We start from the raw sequence: 23,519 nt of genomic DNA, 5'->3' as shown, positions 1-23,519 counted from the left end.
CCTTAATCTGGCTCCTTCCATGCAAGATGTCTATTCTGCTCTTTTCCAAGACAGGCATGTCAATGTGTGCTGCTGGCCTGTAATTGGCTGGAGGTGTTTATTACAGTGCAGGGACCCAGCGGGTCTCTGCAGTGCAATACACTTCAGCTGGATGTGCTTCCTCGGACGTACATCCAGCTGAAATAGGTGCTGACGTTGGTGGACTCCCCTCTTGCATGGGTCTGGTTGTTATGCCCTTGCTCTGTCAACTTATATCCTACAGTGTGTTTTTTTCCTATTAGTTTTAGCTATTTATTCATGTACAGTACATATTTTCCACATCATCCTAGAAATCAGCACTGCAAAGGCCATTGCAGTCTGAAAGAAATAGAACATTCAGGCCATGTTCACACAAAGTTTTATATTTTTTTTTTCTTTTCATTTTTTTTCAGTCTCATTTTTTCGGGGGGCACTCATAATTGATGAGTTTTTCAAATGGAAACATCCTCAGGAAACTCTGAATTTTTTTGGCACCGTTTTGATTGGACAATGGTAAAATTAAACAGCACAACGATTTTACATGGATGGTATCCATGTGCTATCCTTGATTTTCAATTACCCTTACACCTGAATCAGTGATTTTAACCTGTGACTCCATTAAAAAAATGTGATTTTTTTTGCAGAAACATGGTGCATAAAAAAACAGACATACTGTGCACAGCTCCATCTACTATATAATTGTCTAATTCTGTCTGTTTGTCTGTAATGGAAATCTCGCGTCGCTGATTGGTCATGCCAGCCGCCCGTGACCAATCAGCAACAGGCGCAGTCCGGCAGTAGTTCAGTCACGTTTACTGAACAAGTTCTGTCAGTCACAGAGCGACATAGTTCACTCACGTTTACTGAACAAGTTCTGTCAGTCACAGTGCCACGTAGTTCAGTCATGTTTGCTGAACAAGTTCTGTCAGTCACAGTGCCACGTAGTTCAGTCACGTTTACTGAATAAGTTCTGTCAGTCACAGTGTGACGTAGTTCACTCACATTTGCTGAACAAGTTCTGTCAGTCACAGTGCAACGTAGTCCACTCTCGTTAACTGTACAAGTTCTGTCAGTCACAGTGCGACATAGTTCACTCACGTTCACTGAACACGTTCTGTCAGTCACAGTGCCACGTAGTTCAGTCACGTTTACTGAATAAGTTCTGTCAGTCACAGTGTGACGTAGTTCACTCACATTTGCTGAACAAGTTCTGTCAGTCACAGTGCAACGTAGTCCACTCTCGTTAACTGTACAAGTTCTGTCAGTCACAGTGCGACATAGTTCACTCACGTTCACTGAACACGTTCTGTCAGTCACAGTGCCACGTAGTTCAGTCACGTTTGCTGAACAAGTTCTGTCAGTCACAGTGCCACGTAGTTTAGTTACGTTACTGAACAAGTTCTGTCAGTCAGTGCCACGTAGTTCAGTTACATTTACTAAACAAGTTCTGTCAGTCACAGTGCCACGTAGTTCAGTCATAGTTACTGAACAAGTTCTGTCAGTCACAGTGCCACGTAGTTCAGTCACGTTTACTGACCAATTTCTGTAAGTCACAGTGCCACGTAGTTCAGTCACGTTTACTGAACAAGTTCTGTCAGTCACAGTGCCACGTAGTTCAGTCACGTTTACTGAACAAGTTCTGTCAGTCACAGTGTGACATAGTTCACTCACATTTGCTGAACAAGTTCTGTCAGTCACAGTGCCACGTAGTTCAGTCACGTTTACTGAACAAGTTCTGTCAGTCACAGTGCCACGTAGTTCAGTCACGTTTACTGAACAAGTTCTGTCAGTCACAGTGTGACATAGTTCACTCACATTTGCTGAACAAGTTATGTCAGTTACAGTGCCACGTAGTTCAGTTACATTTACTAAACAAGTTCTGTCAATCATAGTGCCACGTAGTTCAGTCACGTTTACTGAAAAAGTTCTGTCAGTCACAGTGCCACGTAGTTCAGTCACGTTTACTGAACAAGTTCTGTCAGTCACAGTGCCACGTAGTTCAGTTACATTTACTGAACAAGTTCTGTCAGTCACAGTGTGACATAGTTCACTCACGTTTACTGAACACGTTCTGTCAGTCACGGTGCCACGTAGTTCAGTCACGTTTACTGAATAAGTTCTGTCAGTCACAGCGTAACGTAGTTCGCTCATGTTTACTGAACAAGTTCTGTCAGTCACAGTGCCACGTAGTTCAGTCACGTTTACTGAACAAGTTCTGTCAGTCACAGTGCCACGTAGTTTAGTCATGTTTACTGAACAAGTTCTGTCAGTCACAGTTCCACGTAGTTTAGTCATGTTTACTGAACACATTCTGTCAGTCGCAGTGCCACGTAGTTCAGTCACATTTACTGAACACGTTCTGTCAGTCACAGTGCAACATAGTTCACAGAACACGTTCTGTCAGTCAGAATATTCTAGAATACCCGTTGTGTTAGAATCGGGCCACCATCTAGTCGTTTATAATGGGCATGTGTTAAATGGTCATCTGAGTGAGGTCTAAAATGTATGTCTTGCCTTAGCATACTCTCACATGGCCATCGATGCTCTCATGAAAGAGTATCAGGTGGATTATGCTAATGTCACTCATCTCAAATGCTGTCAGTTTGAGCCAAGTGTCACTTTAGTGTGATCCGATTCTCTAGCATGAGCGAATCGTATCACAGGTGCCAAGAAGATGGAGGATTTAATTTCTCCATCTTCTCCATTGTCTTTGTCCATGATAATGGGACTGCACTCAAATGTTTCACACGCATTAATTGATTTGTAGATCAGGCTAACCACCTGATCTATGTTTCCCCGTTCCATTTGCCCCACCCTGGCAGAGTTTGCACCTACCTGTTGACTACAACTCTCTCTACCATATGGGCTGGGCTTAAGCTCACAAGATGGAGCCATTTTTTTAACTACATGCAACAAGTCATATGTTTGAGACCTAGTGGATTGGGCCTCCACTAAGGACCATTGGCTTACTCTGTGTGGTTGTGCATAAGTATTAACCACCATCCGGGCAAGAATCTCACTTTCGAGTTTTCAATAGTCCTGGGCATCCTCCCGGGTGATTTCAAAATAGGCTCTATGGAAGTCTCCGATTAGAGAGGCCACCACTTCAGCCAACTGGAAGATTGGCAAACTCTCTCACTCTTCTGTTTTTTTGAACACTGTGAGAAAGGCTTCCAGGTTGTCCTCCTGTCTTCTCTTCCTCAACACAGACCTCACTTTGTCCCGGGCCTCATGGTGGACCGGTGGCAAGGGTGGAGACGTCTCTCGTAGGGCAGCAATCTGTTGTAGAATCAGATTGTTTGGTGCTGCTGCTATTGTTGCTGCTGCTGTTGCTGATGAAGCTGCTGCTGCGTAAGTGAGATGACCAAATGCTTAAGGAGTTTCTCTATCTTGTCTGCGGGTCTGAGTTGTAGTTTAGCTGGCTTAGTCACACACATGCAGTTTTCTTCGGGGTATGTGTCAATTCACACTTCCTGCATTCTCCACCACTCGTAAAACAGTGACTTTCGTCTCACACAGAGAGGAATGCACAAAGCCTCCTGCTCTGATGCTTGTAAAACCAGCACTGACCTACCCAACCCTTTCCTGAAAGTTTAAATGGGAATCGTGAACATGAGCCATTTCCAAAACCCAGACTGGAGGGAGATATCCTTCCCACTACCTTCCTACAGATCTCTCCAAATGTAACAGCTTCATGTAAGGCTTTCCTAAATCTAACTTGGTCAAATAGTTTGAAAAAAGTCCATACTCACTTTTATATTTCACTGTACCACAGCTGTGGCTGTAATTACAATGCTCTCCAGTGGTTTCAGCATGTTTCCATGCACATCCTGGGCGACAAGTAATGACTCTTGATGATTCCCCTCACTGCCTCAGAGTGGCAAGATGGAAGCTTTTCCTTAAAAAGAAAAATATCCAAGCTTGGGTATGTTTTACCAAAACCTACATCATGTCGGCCAAAAGCAAGTGTGAGGACTGGCAGAACGCACCGAGTTAATATGGATGTTATAATTGGTGCGTTCGCAGCCTGGGGTCCACCGTGCAGGAGACAACCTGCCGCTAGAAAATGACGGCACTATATGGCGGTATAAGTGAACTCAGTTTCTTCACTGAGTCACACAGAAAAGAACACGCTGTGCCCTGTTAGCGTTACAGGGGAACACAGCTAACTGTTGAGCTGATGGCAGTCAGTGGTCACACAGAGAAGCAAATAAAAACTCACAGGAGGTGCTGGTATTCTAAGGGCTTATTTCAGCTGGGTCCCTGAATACAATCATACAAACTCCTCACCGGAGGTGCCGGTATTCTAGGGGCTTATTTCAGCCGGGTCCCTGAATACAATTATACAAACTCCTCACCGGAGGTGTCGGTATTCTAGGGGCTTATTTCGGCCGGGTCCCTGAAAACAATCATACAGGCATGACCATAATTAGCAAGCTCATAACATGAAGTGATGCTAGCGCATGGCCGTGCGGCCATGCAAAACTTTTATAGCTGCAGCACCTTCAGGACCTTCCTAGAGGACCAATGGAAGATGCTACAATACCAGAGCAACTTCAGGACCTTCCTAGAGGACCAATGGGAGCTGCCGCAGTACCTGAGCATGTAACCCCTGACCTCCAATGAGAGGTCTTACCCTGGGCATGCTCAGAAGGGAAAAAGCAGGACTTAGTCCCAGAGACGTCTGCTCGCCGCTGACCAGTACTGGCTACACTGGCTGAGCCTGGGAAAGAGCAGAAACCATCCACACAGTATCAGGCTGAGCCAGACGCTGGGACCGACATCTCCGCTGAGCAGGCTCCACTGCAGCTGGAGAGAAATGGGAGACCGCAGAGGAGATGGCTCGAGATTCACCTTGTGCAGAGGCGGGAACTCGACCCCTAACAGCAAGTGATGAAAACATGTTATGGTCTGAAAAGACCAAGGTTGAACATTTTGACCATAGTTCCGAAAGGCATGTTTGGCACAAAGCCACTACTGCATCCCCATAAGAACACCATACACATAGTAAAGAATGATGGAGTCAGCATTATACCTTGGGACTGTTGTTCAGCACCTGAAACTGGGGTTTTAGTCAAAGTGAAGGGGAATTATGAACAGTTCCAACTATCAGTCAATTTTGCATCAAAACCTTTGGGCCTCTGTTAAGCTTAATATGAAATGGAATTTATGTTTCAGCATGACAACAACACTAAGTATACATTCAAATGAAGAAGAATTGTTGCACCAGAAGGTAGTTAAAGTTTTGGAATTACATAGACTGAGCCCAAATCTGAATTCAATGTAAGATCTGTGGGTGAACCTTGCAATCTGAAGGATTTGGAGCAATTCTACAAGGAAGAGTGGGCAAAGATTACCAATTCTAGATGTACCATGTTGATAGATTCCTACTAGTGATGAGCGAATATTCTCGTTACTTGAGATTTCCCGAGCACGCTCGGAGGTCCTTCGAGTATATTTTAGTGCTCGGAGATTTAGTTTTTATTGCCGCAGCTGAATGATTTACATCTGTTAGCCAGCATAAGTACATGTGGGGATTTCATAGCAACCAGGCAACCCCCACATGTACTTATGCTGGCTAGTAGCTGTAAATCATTCAGCTGCGGCAAGAAAAACTAAATCTCCGAGCACTAAAAAATACTCGGAAGACCCCCGAGCATGGTCCAGAAATCTCGAGTAACGAATATATTCGCTCATCACTAATTCCTACCCAAAAAGACAGAATGCTGTCATACATTAAAATGATACTTCTGTGATGTATTAGTACATATTTATGCATCTACATTGTTTTAGTTGTTTTTTTTTTCTTTTTCCAACCAACAAAATTTCGGCTTATTTTTTTATAGATTTATGCAAATTATAGATTACATTAAAGGTGGAAGTTGCAATAAGTATGTATTAATTGACTTTTTTTGTGATTCCGCCTATCAAAAAATTTGGTTATAAGTACATGACCCGTTAATTGCATATTCTGTGTTGAACAGATTAACAAGTTTAGCAGTTCCAAGTGGGTGGCACATCGCTTGTAAGACATTTTATTTATTTTATGTTACTCATTTATTTCCGTTAAATGGCATACATGACCAGGCTACTCCTTTTCCGCTGCCTTTCCACTGTTTACAGCCCACCCTTGTGCAGTACTTGTCCCATGGTCTGTCAAACCTGGTCTTCTTTCAATAACACTTTGAGATGTCACCTCGTCTTTGCTTTTGGTGTGTCTATCACTGCACATTACATTATCAGAATGCCTGTACACATTTGTGTGGTTTCTGAAGTGCGGAATTTTTTTCTATTATAATTACAAAGACTCCGATTCTTATTTTATTTTGCACAGACCACTTATGTGTCTGCGTCAAATTCAGGCTTTGCAATTGTCTGTTGTGGCCACCAGGGGGCGATCTGATCTCTGTTGCTATAGTTCACGTGTCTATATGAGAACAGACATAGCAGAAAAAAGGGGGGTTTAAAATATAGCTTCGTTATAAAGTGCCAAGTGCTATAGTTAAAAAGAAGCATCAAAAATTGCTCGTTAGATGGCGCATAAAAATATTGGCGCACCTCAGAGGGTGCACGAAAGGATCGCCTCACCTCTGCCCCCATAAGGGTAACAAGTAGGGGTAATGTATCTTTGTGGAATATAGATATACAGTTAGGTCCATATATATTTGGACAGAGACAACATTTTTCTAATTTTGGTTATAGACATTACGACAATTATTTTATTTAAAATTATTTAATCTGTCCAATTACTTTTGGTCCCTTTAAACACAGGGTGGCACATGTTAAGGAGCTGAAACTCCCAAACCCTTCATCCAATTTTATTGTGGATACCCTCAAATGAAAGCTAAAAGTCTGAACTTCAACTGCATCTGAATTGTTTTGTTTAAAATTCATTGTGGTAACCAAAATTAGAAAAATGTTGTCTCTGTCCAAATATATATGGACCTAACTGTATATAGATTCCACACTCAATTTATGGCCCTTTGAGGCTACATTTGGAGATCCACTTTTTCACTGACCCATCTTTCTATCTTCAGAGGTTGGAAACATATTCCACTAAGACACAATACCCCGAATTTATTAAAAGTTATATTGTAAACCCCGCTTTTTTTTTCTGCTATATCTGACCTGACATATAAATTGGGTTTATCTTATCTCTACTAGTATCCTATAGCTCCCCAGATGGCTATAGGAGACATTGCTTGTATTTTGTAATGGTGGATGTTTTCTTTAATATCTGTCAATGACATCTGTATGATTTCCATTTTCCACAATCAAATAATAAAAGGCTGAAATACTGCTCCTTGGTAATCTTTGGATCCATTGAGTCCTCTCGGAGAACTTCATCGAAGAAAAACCCAGAATAGACAATTAAATGCTGCACTCGGTCTGTGTAGAAAAAAACCCCTCTCATTTCCACTAGTCCTGGATGAGGTCTAATCATTAATGCTGCTGCTTATAATTGTAATAAGTATGTGTTAAAGGGAATCTGTCATCATCAGGCTTTTCCCACCTAATCTGAGCTGAGCGCAGCATAATGTAGAGACAGAAACCCCAATTCCAATGATGTGTCACTTACTGGGCTTTTGATAATCTCCTGCTGATAAAACATTGATTTTATCATGTGTAAGACTCATAGGCTTCTAACATGGCCAAGCAGGTTGTGAAAGCCTTGAGGCTCCAGTTGTGAGTGCTTCATCTCTATAGCTATGCCCTTCCTTACGAGTTCGGGTTACATATATTGTTGCTGCATTGTGACATTTTTGCATTTGTATACCTGCAACCTCAATAATGACCAGCGGAGGGCGAACTGCTACTTACAGATATCGTCATGTCCCATTCTAAGAATTTGGTTCAATGCTAGTTGACATACCATGCGCAAAAGTGTAAAGGGATTGTCTCCTTTCAGAAAACTTTATGCCAGAAGATGAGATGTAGACAGCATGAGCCACTGAGCTCATTGATTGGCTGCAGCCAGGGTTGGACTGGCCCACCAGAGAACCGGAGAATCCTCCGGTGGGCCCTGGCTTCTTCTTCAGGAGAGTTCATAGTGCAAACCTTGCAGCTGCGATGGGTCTGTTGAGTGGGGGAGAAAGGTGGGCCCTCAGAACCAAATCCTCTGGTGGGCCCAATGTTTTTCAGTCTGACGCTGGTTGCAGCAATGTTGATGTGACATCAGCGCTGCAGCCAAACAAAGCTGGAGCCAGGGAGGGTTAATATTACTTTTTTTTTTTTTCCTACAACTAACTTATAGCATGGCACTGGGTTTTCTCAAAAGGGACAACCTCGTGGACACAGATGCATTCTTCCCCATATAACTACATAGGTTCTCCATTGCGGACTGTCATAAAGTTGGATGGTATTAACCCCTCAGGGTTTGTAGTCACCATCATATTGGATATTATGTAACGTTGAAGAGTCCATAAGAAATAATCTTTGCTTATTTTGCTTTTTTTCCAGCTGATAAAGAAAGTTATCCAGTTGGGCGACACTTCCTGCCTCCTCCCTATTATGGAAATTTTCAAGGAAGATGACCGTAAATTAATGCAGAATCACTGTCACTCTAAGGCTATGGCCATTCTGCATAGCCAGCAAGGAGATGAGTACCTGAAGGGAGCCATCGCCTACTTGTCATTTGCTATTATTGCGTCAGGTGAACAAAAATTATTATTTGCTGTAAAATTAAATGTTAGTGTCAATTTTTTCTCCCCCATCTGAGAGTAGCATGATATACAGGCAGAGATGCCGATTCCAGTGATGTATCACTTACTGGGCTGCTTGCTGCAATTTCTCATAAAATCCCTGTTTTCTCTGTTGCAGATCTAGCAGTTCTCGGAATGCTGAGATGTGTATAACCCCGCCCACACCACTGATTGGCTGCTTTCTACCTATGCTAAGTCTACAATCAGTGATGGGGCGGGGTTTTATAGAGCACATGAATATAGAGGACTACATTGCAGCAGGTTTACTAGTCCTCTAGTGATCATTTCCTGTTGATAAAACTGGGATGATCATGCCTGTAAAGTGCTGTGGAATTAATGGTGTTATATAAGTGAGTAAAAAAAAAATTATTTAATTTATCAAAACAGCCCAATAAGTGACACGTCCCTTGAATCAGGATCTCTATCTCTATAATATGTCGTGCTCAGATTAGATGGCAAAAACCTGGTGACAGATTAATTTTTAAAAAAGGGAGTGTCTAGCTTCTAAAACCATTTTCATCTGTCATCATCAAGGGTCTGCCATTCAATACTTTCATCACTTACTAGCCACGGAGGGGGTTCTAAAGAGCATCTCTCATTCTGCAGGACTTATGCATGGGTAGCAGAAACATTTCAGTAAGAACTCTGTAATACTTCTTTTCACCTGCGGATGTGCTGTTGGGAAACTGGACAGCTGATAAAGTGGGATGTCGCAGTGGGATCGGTCAAAATGTTATGGGGTACAAATATTGTAAGAGGCGCACCGCACCATCTTCATTCATTATTACTATGAGCTGTTTTTCCATTTTTACACACTTTTCTTAAAGTTAAAGAGGTTTATGGTGAGGTCTACGGCCGGGGTTAGTATAACTTTGATTTTTAAAATGGTGTTTGGATTTCAGTAAAAAAACATAATAAAGTGTTAAAGAGCAAAATATAATTACATCAATATTTTCTTAAAATTCAATACATGTGCTTGGGGAAAAGAGGTTCAATATTGGTCTGGTGGAAGGAATTCTGGGAGATTTAATGGTCAACAGGTTAGGGGGGCAAAAAATTGTTGCTTTTCTCTGGGACCTCTGATTAAACCACTGAGCAGAAAAACCAATGATTTACGTAATTTGGGGGGACCAGGCAAAATGAATAACAAAACAAGAATGGACAATCCCTTTAAAATTATACATCTTCCTGAAATTGAAAAAAGCAGTAAAGTGAAATCCTTGGGTCCTCCTCTTTGTATTCTGCTGTTTCTGGAGTTATGTGGCAGCAATAGATGTGTAATTATAAAAAGAGGTGGGATTGTCAATCAGCCGAGTAGCGTCATCACGCCAACTGTCATTCCTACTGACTGTCACCCAGCTTTTCTGGTAGCAGACGTTGCTTAAAAATGGCTGACTTTATTACCTAACATGACTCAGAGACTATTTACAGGAGATTCTCTGGTTTTATTTTTTATTTTGCAGTTTTATGCTCTTTAACCCCTTCCCATCATCGTGGTTTTCCATTTTTACACTTTCCATTTTTCCTCTCCCTCTTCCAAGAGCCATAACTTTTATTTTTCCATCAACATTGCCACACTGGGGCTGTTTTTTGGCAGGACGAGCTGTTGTATTGAACTAAGTCATTCATTTTAGTATTCAGTAAATTGTAAAATGGGAACAAAACTCCAAGTGTGGTGACATTGCTCAAAAAGACCAACAATTTTGCAGTTCTTTTTTGGATCCTGCCAGCTTCTCGACATGCTGCTCAGCTAGACTGACAGGTCTCTTGTGGAAATAAGTGGATTATATTATTACTCGCTGCTCAAAAAAAAAATGGACCACTTAAACAGCACACTATAACTTCAAATCGATCACACTTCTGTAAAATCAACTTGTCTGATTGTGAATCAATTTCTCCTTCTGTTCTGCAACCGGAACAGATAACAGTTAGAAATGACAGGCAGTTAGTAAGACAACCCCTGAAAAGGAGCGGTTCTGCGGGGGGGGGGGGGGGACGGGGGACCACAGACCATTTCTCTGTTCGGATCCTTTTTGGCTTTTGTTTTGGTCACTTTTGCACGTTGTCATTGCTCTCATGCCTAGAGGTACAGTGGCACAGAGCAGTGTCTACAACCCACAAAAGTTGCTCAGTTAGTGGAGCTCATCCAGGATGGCACATCCATGTGACCTGTGGCAAGAAGGGTAGCTGTGTCTGTCAGCACAGTGTCCAGAGTATGGAGCAGATACCAGGTGACAGGCCAGTACACCAGAATAGGTGGAGGGGGCTGTAGAAAGGCAACAACCCAGCAGCGGGACCACTACCTCCTCCTTTGTTCAAGGAGGAACAGGAGGAGCACTGCCAGAGCCCTGAAAAAATTACCTCCAGCAGGCCACTAACATCCATATGCCCGCTCAAACTGTCAAATACAGACTCCATGATGGTGGTATGAGGGACCGATGTCCACAAGTGGATGCTGTGCTTCACCAGCTTGGCAGTGGGTCAGTAATGGTGTCGTGAGACATTTCTTTGGAAGGCTGTATAGTCTTCCATGTGCTAGCCAGAGGTACTCTCACTGCAATTAGGTACCGGGATGAGATCCTCAGATGCATTATGAGACCATATACAGGTGCGGTTGGCCCTGGGTTCCTTCCGATGCTTGACAATGCTAGGACTCATGTGGCTGAAATGTGTCAGCAGTTTCTGCATGATGAACGCATTGATGCTATGGAGTGGCCTGCCTAGTCCCCAGACCAGAGTCCAGTCGAGCAGATTTGGGACATTATGTTTCATTTAATCCACCAATGCCATGTTGCACCACAGACTGTCCAGGAGTTGACTAACGCTTTAATCCAGGTCTGGGAGAAGATCCTTCAGGAGAACATCCGCGGCCTTTTGAGGAGCATGCCCAAGTATTATAGAGAGGTCATTCAGGCACGTGGAGGCCACACACTGTACTGAGCATCATTTCCTTGTCTTGAGGCATTTCTACTGATGTTGGATTAGCCTGTAATTTGATTTTAAATATCATTCTAAATCGAGACCTCCATGGGATATTAGTTTTGATTTACATTGATCTTTTTTATGTTTCATTGTTCTCAACACATTCCACTATGTAATGAATGAAGATTAGCAACTGGAATATTTCATCCAGTGATATCTATGACATCTAGTGTTCCCTTTATATTTTTGAGTAGTGTATATTTTATATATTATTATTGCTCTTGTAAACAGGTGCAGGGATTCAGTGGCACAGAGCACAGACTCAGTGGTACAGTAAAACAAGTTATTAACCACATACAAGCTTATCAAGACCACGTGCAAAATCATTAAGATGGCAATTTGTAAATGAGTGACATTGAGAATAAATACAACACAGTTCTTGCTGCCTCACTTGATATAATAGTTACTGGCTATCCATAACTCTGTACCTTTTGTCTTAACCACTGCCCTATAAAATAATAAACTTGGCGCTACCGCACTTAGAAGAGCAATACCGATAGGCTAGCCATTGTCTATATATTCCTAACTTGCCTTACGCAGATATCCACTGCCTGTCAGAACTAACAACCTATTGTATAGAAAAGGTGAAGACAAAAAAGTGCGATAGGGTCTTATCCACGTTACCAGAGTAGATACACCAAGAGAGTGACTCACCTGGGGAAGATGCGATACAAGCATGTAAAAATGGCGGCTGCTGCAGATCCACAGGTCGATCCACGACCTGATATAGTCATATGTTCAGTAGGAATTTGTGGAACAACTCCGCACTGCCCTAAGGATAAATTCCAGGAAAATGCCAAGTATTCAGAGTGGTTTATTCAACACGTTTCGGGGTTCCTATGCCCCTTCGTCAGGAAATACCACATATCATATATCATTGCATAGCATATGCATTGCATATCTTATGATATATGGGCAGGGGAGTTCTTCACGGATTGTAATCACAAAGATGAATTAGAACTAATTAGTACTAAGTCACTGGAATCTAAAATTCAGATTTTGGCAGAGAAAGAAATCCGCCTCTACTGGACGATAAAGTCGTTGAAATCTTACATGGAGTGTAATAGAGTCCCAAGAGGTCTGAGGGTCTTTAAAGAAATCTCACAATTCAAGGAGGATCCCGGTTTTCAAAAGGCATGGGAACAAATTCATCTTCAATGTTCCCAGAACTTATTACAACTAGTTACTGCCCAGAATGAAAAGGATTATGCAGCAATATGTGAGCAATTGGACAAATCCAAGCAGCAATTATCCTCTCGTATTAGTGGAGATAACTTTAAATCTTTTGAGAAAAAACTTGAGAAAAAATTAGTTATTGTTCAGATGGACACTAAAGAAAAGAAAAAAGAGAAATTTTTGAGAGATAAACGGGATTTTGAGTCGGGCCAGATCTTCACGTGGAACAAAAGTACCGGTAGTTCTAATAGGACTTTTTTTAGAAATCGGTCTAGGAAGTTTGGAAAAAATCGAAAAACCTCCCGTGATGGGTGGATTACAGACTCCGATTCAAGCGCAGCGGAGGAGGTCGGTGAAGATGTGGCCTCAACTTCAAACGTTGTACCCTCAGCTCCACCATCCCCCACAACCCAAACCCCTTTAGGGGGAAAAAGATTCGGCGAGGCAGGAGAAAAAAGTGCGTGGAAAAAACGCAAGCATGTGTCTTGGAGGCAATAACCACACTAGACATGGGGGGCCATACAGATGATTCTCTTCAAATTATTAATTTATCTAATAAAACACTCACAGGGGACCAAATTAAAGTTCTATCACGGGGGGTTAATTTTTGTTTGCCGGAAGAGTTTGATTTAAGTGAATTTAAAATCGATCTTTTCAAGAGTGTGAGAAAGTTGCATCTGTTTAAACACTTTTGTAAGAGTAAGGAGAAGATATCAGCACCTGTCACCACAGATACACCGGCCATAGTGGGACCTCTGGGTTTTATGGCGTACCCTAACATAGATCAAAGGGATATAGAAATGACTACTTTATTGGCTGGATTGAGTTATAATTTTGAAGAGCTATCCGAGGAACGGCAGGTACACGATGACCCCGCCCCTACGGATCCGTTTGTGGGAGGGGTTCAGTCTAGCTGGATGCCCCCAATTTCTCCTGGGAATAACATAGATCTCTTTCAAGATTTAGTCATCAAAGATATAGAGGCGATTTTATACAAACAACCGCCAAAAAATCTATCAGTGCAGGAGAAGAGAGCGTTAGGGGAAATACAAAAATGGGATGATGTCATCGTCAGAAAAGCCGATAAAGGCGGCAATATAGTAATCTTAGATAAATCTTATTACATAGAAGAAGCGCTTTCCCAATTAAATGACGCCAATACTTATTCGATCTTAGATAATAATCCCACAAATGGTATCAAGGCCAAATTGAGGACTTTTCTGCGGAAATACGTGGAAAAAGGGACGATAACTCAAAAACGAGCGGAAAAATTAATACCAGAGTTTCCTCAATATCCAAATTGGTACAGCATCCCGAAAGTTCACAAAAACGCGGAGAAACCTCCGGGACGCCCTATTGTTTCGGGAAAAAACTCTGTGACAGAACCGCTTTCTCAATTCTTGGACTGGCTGTTAAAACCCTTGCTCTTAAAAATACCCTCTTTTGTTAAAGATTCAGGGGATTTTTTGTTGGCCCTCAAAGATTTTACTTGGCAACCTACTTTCTCCTTAGCCTCAATTGACATCGTCAACTTGTACACCAGAATCCCGCAGCAAAAGGGGTTGGAAGCAATTCAGCGGATTTTGGCAAACACAGAGAAAGATCAGGACTTTGTGTCTTTCATTTTGGAGGGGTTGGATTTTGTTTTATCTAACAACACCTTTAAGTTTTTGGACAGGTGGTACAGTCAAAGGGTCGGTACCGCGATGGGTACCCCGGTGGCGTGCGTTTTCGCGAACCTGTTTTTAGCAGCGTTCGAGGAGAAGCACGTCTCCGGGCCCCTGAACCCTTATTTGAAACATATACGATTATATCTGCGTTTTGCCGATGATGTCTTTATTGTATGGGATGGAGGAGAACAGACATTTAATGATTTTGTGGTGTTCCTGAATGAAAATAATGATGAAAACATGAAATTTACGTCAGTTTTCGGAAATAATGAGCTAGACTTTCTCGATGTAAGAATAGAAATCAGGGAGGGGGCATTAAATACGAGTGTCCATAGGAAAACAACTGCAACCAATAATGTCTTACATTATCATAGTGCCCATCCGAACCATACGAAGAATAGCATTCCATACAGCCAGATGGTAAGGTTGAGGAAAATCAATAACTGCGAGGAAAGTTATCAAAATCAAATACAGGAATTGAAATTGCGCTTTAAAAACAGGGGTTATCCTAACCACATATTGCAGCGGGCAGAATTACGGGCGGCTAGTTTGTCCCAAATGGACCTTCTGAAAAGGGGTAAGAATAAAAAGAAGTATAGTAGGCCCGTTGACAGCAACGATAGCGGTATTTTTTCGTTTGTGTTTAAGCATAGTACACTCGACAATGAGATTCATGCGGCTATACGTAAAAATTGGCACGTGCTAACTAATGATTCAGATTTTCGTAATTTAACCAGATGTAGCCCCCGTTTTGCTTATAGACGACCGGTTAATATAGGGGATCTAGTGATAAAAAACCGTCTCACCGCTGATAATAAAGATTGGATCAAGAATTCTTTGCCACAAGGTAATTTCAAGTGCGGCAATTGTAGCATGTATCACCTACATAAAACTGATAATCCTCTTAAAGTGGGTACTCTTTATCACACCGTGAGAGACTTTGTTACTTGTAAAAGCAAATTTTTAGTCTATGTGATTTACTGTCCATGTAACCGTTTTTACATAGGTAAAACTATTAGACCCCTAATGGTGAGGTTTTGTGAGCACTATAATTCTATTGTGACAGGGAAGGGGCGAGTACGCCTAGTGAAGCATATACAAGATGCGCATGGTGGTAACCCGTGTTCCCTTAGCTTTGCTGGCTTGGAGATAGTTAAAATCCCCCAGCAGGGTGGCAATCGTAACAAGTTGTTATTACAGTGTGAAGCCAGATGGATCCTCAAAACGAATGCACAAGGTCCTTGGGGTCTAAATGATAAATTGGACATGGCAGTATTCATCTAATCCGTTTGAATCTTAGTGGTAGAAGAACAAGTGATGTTGTTTTTAATCAATTAATTATGTTTATATGTAACATTTGGGTGATGTCCATTCCTATAAAAGGAACTGACATCACCAGCACAACTCACATGGACCCGTAGAAGCGCCTTTGCGCGAAACGGCCGTCGTCTGTCTCGTCACTGCACCCTCCCGCACTGCCTCCCTCTCATGCCGTAGCCTGTACTACACCAAGTTTGGAACTTTGTGCCATGCCTATTAAAGGAGTTTTTTTCACCTGAGGAACTGGGGTGAGTGCTGCTTTTTCTATTTCTATTTCTTTGTTTCGATGTGCAACACTTTGGTTCTGAGCAAGCACCTCCCCGTCTTCAGTAGAAGCTTAAGCCGTCTAGCCTACCGCTGGGATTTCCCCACTCGCAGCTGTGCTGTTTCACAAGTAGTCTCTTCGGTGCCGATCAGCTGTGACTCTTCTTATGATATATGATATGTGGTATTTCCTGATGAAGGGGGCATAGGAACCCCGCAACGCGTTTAATAAACCACTCTGAATCCTTGGCATTTTCTGGAATTTATCCTTACGGAAGTATGGAGTTGTTCCACAAATTCCTACTGAACATATGAGAATTCACAACCTGGCATATGAGACATAAACCACTCTATGAACTGTGGCAGTATTATACACTGAACAATAGTACAAAGGATACACTGACCCGTTAACCGGCAGAGTCAGAGCCGAATGTGTAGGGGCCTTTTTCTGGCCCCATTTTCCTTCCAATAGCAGTTACCGTTCCAATTCCTAACATGAGCCATATTAAGCGCTCTTGCTAGGCCGCAAGTCTTGCACTGTAGGCTGCAGACAATTCATTCTGTTACTGGCCTGTTCCCTTTGTCCTCGATTTCTAAGAAACAGCTCATGTCCCTCTCTGCTCATTCAAACAAGGTTATGTCCCTTTAACAAGGCCTCTGCTTGCACGATCGAGATGCCGTCCCTTTAACCAGGCCACCTCTCACACATCCTGCCTTTAACCAGGCAACCAGAATTCTTTATTTTCCGGTAAGGCCCTGCATCCATCAGAACGTCTACATCTGATGATGGTTTATTGTTTCCCACCATGCTTCTCTTGGGTTTGGCTGTAAGCCAGTGCAGACCTTGCTCTATAGGTGTCTTGTTATAAGTCCAGCTAATGACTGAGCTCTTGTCATGGCCCCTTTTTTTTTTTTATTTTCTTGTTGCGTCACAGCAGATTGCATGTCTCCCTGTGCATCTGACTTCTCTGTTCCACCCCATGCAAACAGTCTTCCTATTTTCTGTTCCTATGTCATTTTTGGTTCCCTCCTTTCTTATCTCTGGTCAGTAAATGGCAGTATCCGCTCACGCATTCCTGTTGCGCGAGTTACCTCATTACACTCTCTTGCCTTGGACAGAAGCTGCACAAATTTCCTGAGATTCCTGATTCCTTGGTACATCATTTGATTCACCAGCCTGGCATGACATCATGTATGCACTATCATAAGCCAAGCCTGGGATCCCAGAGAGTAAAGAAATTGACGCGGACCTTGACTGAAGACCAAGGTTGCACTAAGCGATCTCTCTCTGTCAGGACTCGAACCCAACAGCTCTTGTGCATCAGGCGGCAGCTCTTCCCTCTGAGCTATTCAGCTCGCTGAACAGTTCCATGCTAACCCAGATACTTGTACCTCTTTTGTTTCTGATTGTCTCCACCTTCAGTTCCTAATTGGCTCCACCCTGATTGAACACCATATTTAAACCTGCAATACCGCTCCCTTCCTTGTGAGATTATTGATCTACCAGCCTCTAGTCAGGCTTCCTTTCACCTGCTCCTTCATTCTAAGATTATACTGCTGCTTCCGTGTACCGACTCCTTGCCTTTTCCTGACTATGCTACCTGCCAGTGCTGCCCCTAGTGGTTGCAATACCACTACTTAAACCCAGGTCAGTCCATAACACTCCCACTATATACCCACATGGCAAGAGACCTGACAATCTACACGACTAGTTATCCTTGTGATGTCATCCCATGCCATAGTTTTAAGGTATGTTTTCTGTAAAGTGCAGCAGCATTTCAGACTAATACATGCAAATCTGCAATAGTGGAGCCAGCATCTGATTCATGCAGGTCATGGTTCGGGCAGCATTAATCCACTATAAGGTTGCCTTTAAAGATAAGCAGCTTGAACATGTAAAAAGATGATGGATGATCAGGTTAAATCAATTCTTATTAACCTTGAGTAGCCCGCTGCTGTGAAACTTCAAAGGGTCATTTTCACATTGCAGACGACTCTTTATGCACATTGTGGATTAAAATATATCATCAAAGGGAAATAATGTAATAATAATGAATGGATTTTATTATGTAAATCAACCATAGGCCTCAGGCTCAGCATCACTGCAGGTAGAGGTGATGTGCTGCTATGGAAAAAAGGAGACATAGTTTTATTTTGGGGTGGTGAGGCTGAGAGTGTTTGCAAGTTAACCTACAATGTTATCTTAAAGAAACCTCACACCTTTAAATAAACTCCTAGTTCCAACCTACCGTGTGTCATTCATAATACAGTAAAAGCCTAGCAGACAGCAAGGCACAGGCATAACTGTTACCTCTGAATCCTCTTTATTGGGCGTCCATGAGTTACTAAATCAGAGAGACTCATTTCTGCCTGTATATTTGTACACACAGCTTTGTTTTTGCTTTTGCTATTTTTTTTTACAACCTTTACCTCAAGGAAACGTTAACCCCTTCCCGACATGCGCCGTACATCTACTGCTCTGCGGGAGGTGCGTTCCCGCAAAGAGAAGTATATGTACGGCACACTGATCGCTCGGCCTCATGCTGAGTGCCTCGGCGATCGGGTGCGGATGTCAGCTGTATGTGACAGCTGACACCCCGCAGCAGTTCCTACGATCGGTGCTAGCACTGATCACGGGCATTTAACCCCTCTGATGCTGCTGTCAGCAGTGACAGTGGCATAGAGAAGCATCGCGCAGGGAGGGGACTCCCTGCAGGCTTCCATCAGGACATCGCAATCGCATTGCGTTGTCCTGATGGTCTCCATGGAGACCCCTGACACCAAGATGGCCGTGGGGTCTTTTTGGGTCCTGCAGGGAAGGTGGCTTGTGAGCAGCAGGCGCTGGCATGCCTTCTTGCCTGTCAAATCCTAATCTGATACTCTGTAGTGCAGGGTGTCAGATCAGCAATCTGACATTATATAGTGATGTCCCATACTGGGACAATGTAAAAAAGTTTAAAAAAAATATTAGAATGTGTAAAAATATATTTTTAATAAATAAGTACATATTTTTCTAATAAAACATGTATTTATGTAAATAAAAAAAACAATAAAAGTAAACATATTTAATATCGCCGCATCGCTAAAGACCTGCTGTATAAAACTGTCCCACTAGTTAACCCCTTCAGTGAACACCGTAAAAAAAATAAACAAGGCAAAAAACAATGTTTTATCATCATACCGAGCAAAAAGTGCAATAAAACATGATCAAAAAGACGGATGTAAATAAAAATGTTACCGCTGAAAACGTCATCTTGTCCTGCAAAAATCAAACTGCCATCCAGCTCCATCAGAATAAAAAAAAAGTTATAGCTCTCAGAAAAAAGCAATGCAAAAATAATTATTTTTTTCCTATAAAACAGTTTTTATTGCGAGAAAGCGACAAAACATAAAAAAGATATGAATGAGGCATTGCTGTAATTGTACTGACCAGAAGAATAAAGTGGTCTTACGAATTTTACCACACACAGAACGGTATAAAAAACAAAAAAAAAACAAAAAGCAATTCCTGAATTGATGGTTTTTGTTCATTCTGTCTCCCAAAAATCAGAATTGAAAACGATCAAAAAATATCATGTGTGAAAATGTTACCAATAAAAACTTCAGCTCATCCCACAAAAAACAAGCTGTCGCATGATTCTGTCAGTTGAAATATAAAAATTAGTATGTGACAGCAGCCAAACATAAAAACCCCATATTAATCTGGTATCGCTGTAATACCACCGACCTGAAGAATAAAGTCGTCTAATCACTTATATCGCATGAGGAATGGCGTAAAAAAATAAATAAAACCAATTCTTCACCTGCTGTTGATTTTTTTGATTCTGCCTCCCAAAGATCGCAGTAAGGCTTGGCGCACATTTATCCTGCACTCTGTGCTGAGCACTTACACCGGGGTTTCCGTGTAAATCTCTGAAATAGGTGATTCAGACAGAACCTGTGGCAGAAGATTCCCTTTAGTGAGGCAGATGGAGGCACTGTGGACGCCGTCTGACATGTGATCTGGCGGTGTCCATCTTTTTAGGATTGCATAAAACTGCCATCGGCCAGTTTTGTGTACTTCTAAAAATGACACCGCTGAACAGAGGCCAGACGAAGTTCAGAGTAACTCTGCTGCCTCATTAAAATGAATGGATCCCCGGGGGTTTCATCTGTCATGTCACTCCGAGATTTAGATGGAAACCCCAAAGTAAGTGGTCAGTGTAGAGCACCAGATAAATGTGACCCCAAACGTTATGTAAAATGTTCCCAATAAAAGCTTCAACTTAATCCACGAAAAAAGCAAGTCCCCACTCAGGTCCGTCATCTGTTAACAGAAATATAGAGTGCTTCCACGTTACTGGTAGTACAAATGTTCTGGAAAAGGTAAGTGGCTCCCCGCCCCCCAAAAGAAAGTCAGTAAATTCTCAGCTCCCAAATCCAAATGCCTTCTCCCTTCTGAGCCCCAGTATGTCTAACCACATTTAGCGCCCACGTGTTTGGCATTTCTGTAGGGATGAGAGCTCACCTAATTTACAGGTGCATGTCTCCAGAAGCATGAGCTGGGCATAACGTACTGGTGACTGCAACGTACTGGTCACCACAGTGGCAGTTAACAATTTTCATTCCGCAACATCCATTGCTGCTTTTTTTTGGAAAACACCCATGGAGTCAGAATCATCACTACATCTGTAGATAAATTCCAAAGGTGTATAATTTCCAAAATGGGGTCACTTGAGGGGGATTCTACTTTTCTAGCACTTAGGGGCTCTTTATATGTCCGCAAACTAGTCTAGGAAAATCTGCAATCCAAGGGGCAAATAGCGCTTTGTCCCTCCCAAGTTACTCCGTATGGCAAAGTAGTACTCTACATCCACATATGGGGTATTTCTACATTCAGCAGAAATTGTGGGATATATTTTGGTGCCATTTTTACCAATTTCCCAGTGTGAAAATTTAAAACTTGGGGCTAACACACAATCTTGGTAGTAAAAATTAAAATTATTTTTTCTTCACTGCCCAGTGGTATAAAAGTTTGTGACACACCTGTGGTGTCAATATAATCACTGCACCCCTGGATGAATTCATTAAGAGGTTGAATTGGTAAAATGGGGTCACTTATAGGGGGTTCTGCTGTTCTGGCACCTCAAGGGCTCTACCAATGTGACATGGCACCTTCAAATCAGTACAGTAAAATCTGAACTCCAATATGGCGCTTTGTCCCTTCTGAGCTTTGCACTGTGCCTCAAAAGTAGTGTTCTGCCACATATGGGGTATCGGTGGACTCAGGAGAAATTGCACAACAAACCTTGGGGTACATTTTCTCCTTTTGCCCTTGTGAAAATACAAAGGTATTGCTAAACAAGATTTTTGTGGAAAGATGTGATTTTTGTTTTCACGGCTTAACGTTATAAACTTCTGTGAAGCACCTGGGGATTCAAGGTGCTCAATACACATCTAAATAAGGTCCCAAAGGGGTCTAGTTTACAAAATAGTGTCATTTTTGGGGGTTTCCACTGTTTAGTCACATCAGGGGCTCTTCAATACGCGACATGGCGTCCACTAATTATTCCATCAAATTTTCCCTTCCAAGCCCTGCCGTGCGCCCAGACAGTACTATTCCCCCACATATGGGGTATCGGTGTACTCAGGAGAAAATGCACAACAAATTGTATGGAGCAATTTCTCCTGTTACCCTTATTAAAATGCAAAATATGGGGCTAAAAAGGTTTATTTGAGAAAAATGTGATTTTTTTTATTATCATGACTCTACGTTCTAAACTTCTGTGAACACCTGTGGGTTCAAGGTGCTCAGTTCACATCTAGATAAGTTCCATAAGGGGTCTAGCTTCCATAATGGTGTCATTTGTTGGGGATTTCCACTGTTTAGGCACATCAGGGGCTCTCCAAATGTGACATGTCGTCCGCTAATTATGCCAGAAAATTTCACATTCAGAAAGTGAAATGGCGCTCCTTCCCTTCCGAGCCCTGCCGTGTGCCCAAACAGAAGATTTTCACCGCATATGGGGTATCGACATGCTCAGGAGAAAATACACAACAAAATGTATAGTCCATTTTCTCCTGTAACCCTTGCAAAAGTAAAAAATATTAGGTCTAAATTAAAAGTTTTTGAAGTAAAAGTAAATGTTTATTTTTTCTTCCACATTCCAAAAATTCCTGTGAAGCATCTGAAGGGTTAATAAACTTCTTGAATGTGGTTTTGAGCTCCTTGAGTGGTGTGGTTTTTAGAATGGTGTAATTTTGGGGTATTTTATGTCATATAGGCCCCTCAAAGTCACTTCAAATGTGAGGTGGTCCCTAAAAAAATGTTTTGCAAATTTTGTTGTAAAAATAAGAAATCGCTGGTCAATTTTTAACCCTTATAACTTACTAACAAAAAAATTATGTTTCCAAACTTGTGCTAATATAAAGCAGACATGTGGGAAATGTTATTCATTAACTATTTTGTGCGATATGACTCTCTGATTTAAGGACATAAAAATTTAAATTTTGAAAATTGTGAAATTTTCAAAATTTTCGCCAAATTTCCGCTTTTTAACAAATGAACGCAAGTCATATCCAACAAATGTTACCACAATCATAAAGTACAATATGTAATGATTTGTTTTCTACAATTTTTATGCAAATTGTCTCTTCAGAGAAGAAGAGGACCAGAACTCTAGTGCCACCTATTGGAAGTAGCAATCCTACAAGTCAATATCAACCCTTTAACGAGCCTTGTCACATGATTTAGGATAAAAGCCAAACTAGAATCTCAATTTGCAGACACTGTGTTTCGGGGTACTGCCCCTCGTCAGTGCAAAGTATGAGATCTGGTTTGGCTGTGTGAGAGGCGTCTGACTGGGATCCAAGAGATAAGTTTCCTAAGTGACATTTCAAGCCTGACATGCCAAGGTGAGGAGACTTTTAAGCCTTGCAGAGAGGGAGCGGACTATAAAGTGTCCTCACCTTAGCATGTCAAGCTTGAATGTTACCCTTTGGATCCCCATCAGACGCCTCTCACCTTGCCAAAACCACATCTCACAGTTTTCACTTGCAAGTTCTAGTCGTCTTCCTTTCTGAAAAGACAATGTGCATATTTAATTTCCCAGAGGAGGATTGCAAGGCTTAAAAGTCTCCTCACATTAGTATGTCAGGCTTGACACGTCACTCTCTGCAAGTAGAAATTTTACTCTTTGGATCCCTACTATTTGTATGAAACAGAAGAATTTTTTTTGTAGTTAGTTTTAGTTTTTAATCATTAATGAAAAAAAATACAGTATATTTAAAATAATGTAAAATTACATGTTTCACTACACAGTAGAGTATAGTAGCAACTTTAATAAGCATAATTATTACTGTCATTATTTTATTCTACATTTTTATATTACCTTTAGAGCAATTGTAT

At 41.8% G+C, this 23,519-nt stretch overlaps 1 protein-coding gene across 1 annotated transcript in view; it reads left to right on the top strand.

Moving 5' to 3' along the window:
• TTC34 (tetratricopeptide repeat domain 34) overlaps positions 1-23,519 on the top strand; it is a 200,018-nt gene that overhangs the window by 5,787 nt on the left and 170,712 nt on the right. The window contains exon 3 of the mRNA XM_069741241.1: positions 8,479-8,671. Within this exon, the coding sequence (XP_069597342.1) occupies positions 8,479-8,671 (193 nt within the window). The remainder of the gene's footprint in view (positions 1-8,478; positions 8,672-23,519) is intronic.

This window comes from Ranitomeya imitator, chromosome 10 (genome assembly GCF_032444005.1).
Source record: "Ranitomeya imitator isolate aRanImi1 chromosome 10, aRanImi1.pri, whole genome shotgun sequence".
Lineage (NCBI taxonomy): Eukaryota > Metazoa > Chordata > Amphibia > Anura > Dendrobatidae > Ranitomeya > Ranitomeya imitator.
The sequence above is the reverse complement of the archived record's forward strand: the minus strand, read 5'-3'. Positions and strand labels throughout refer to the sequence as shown.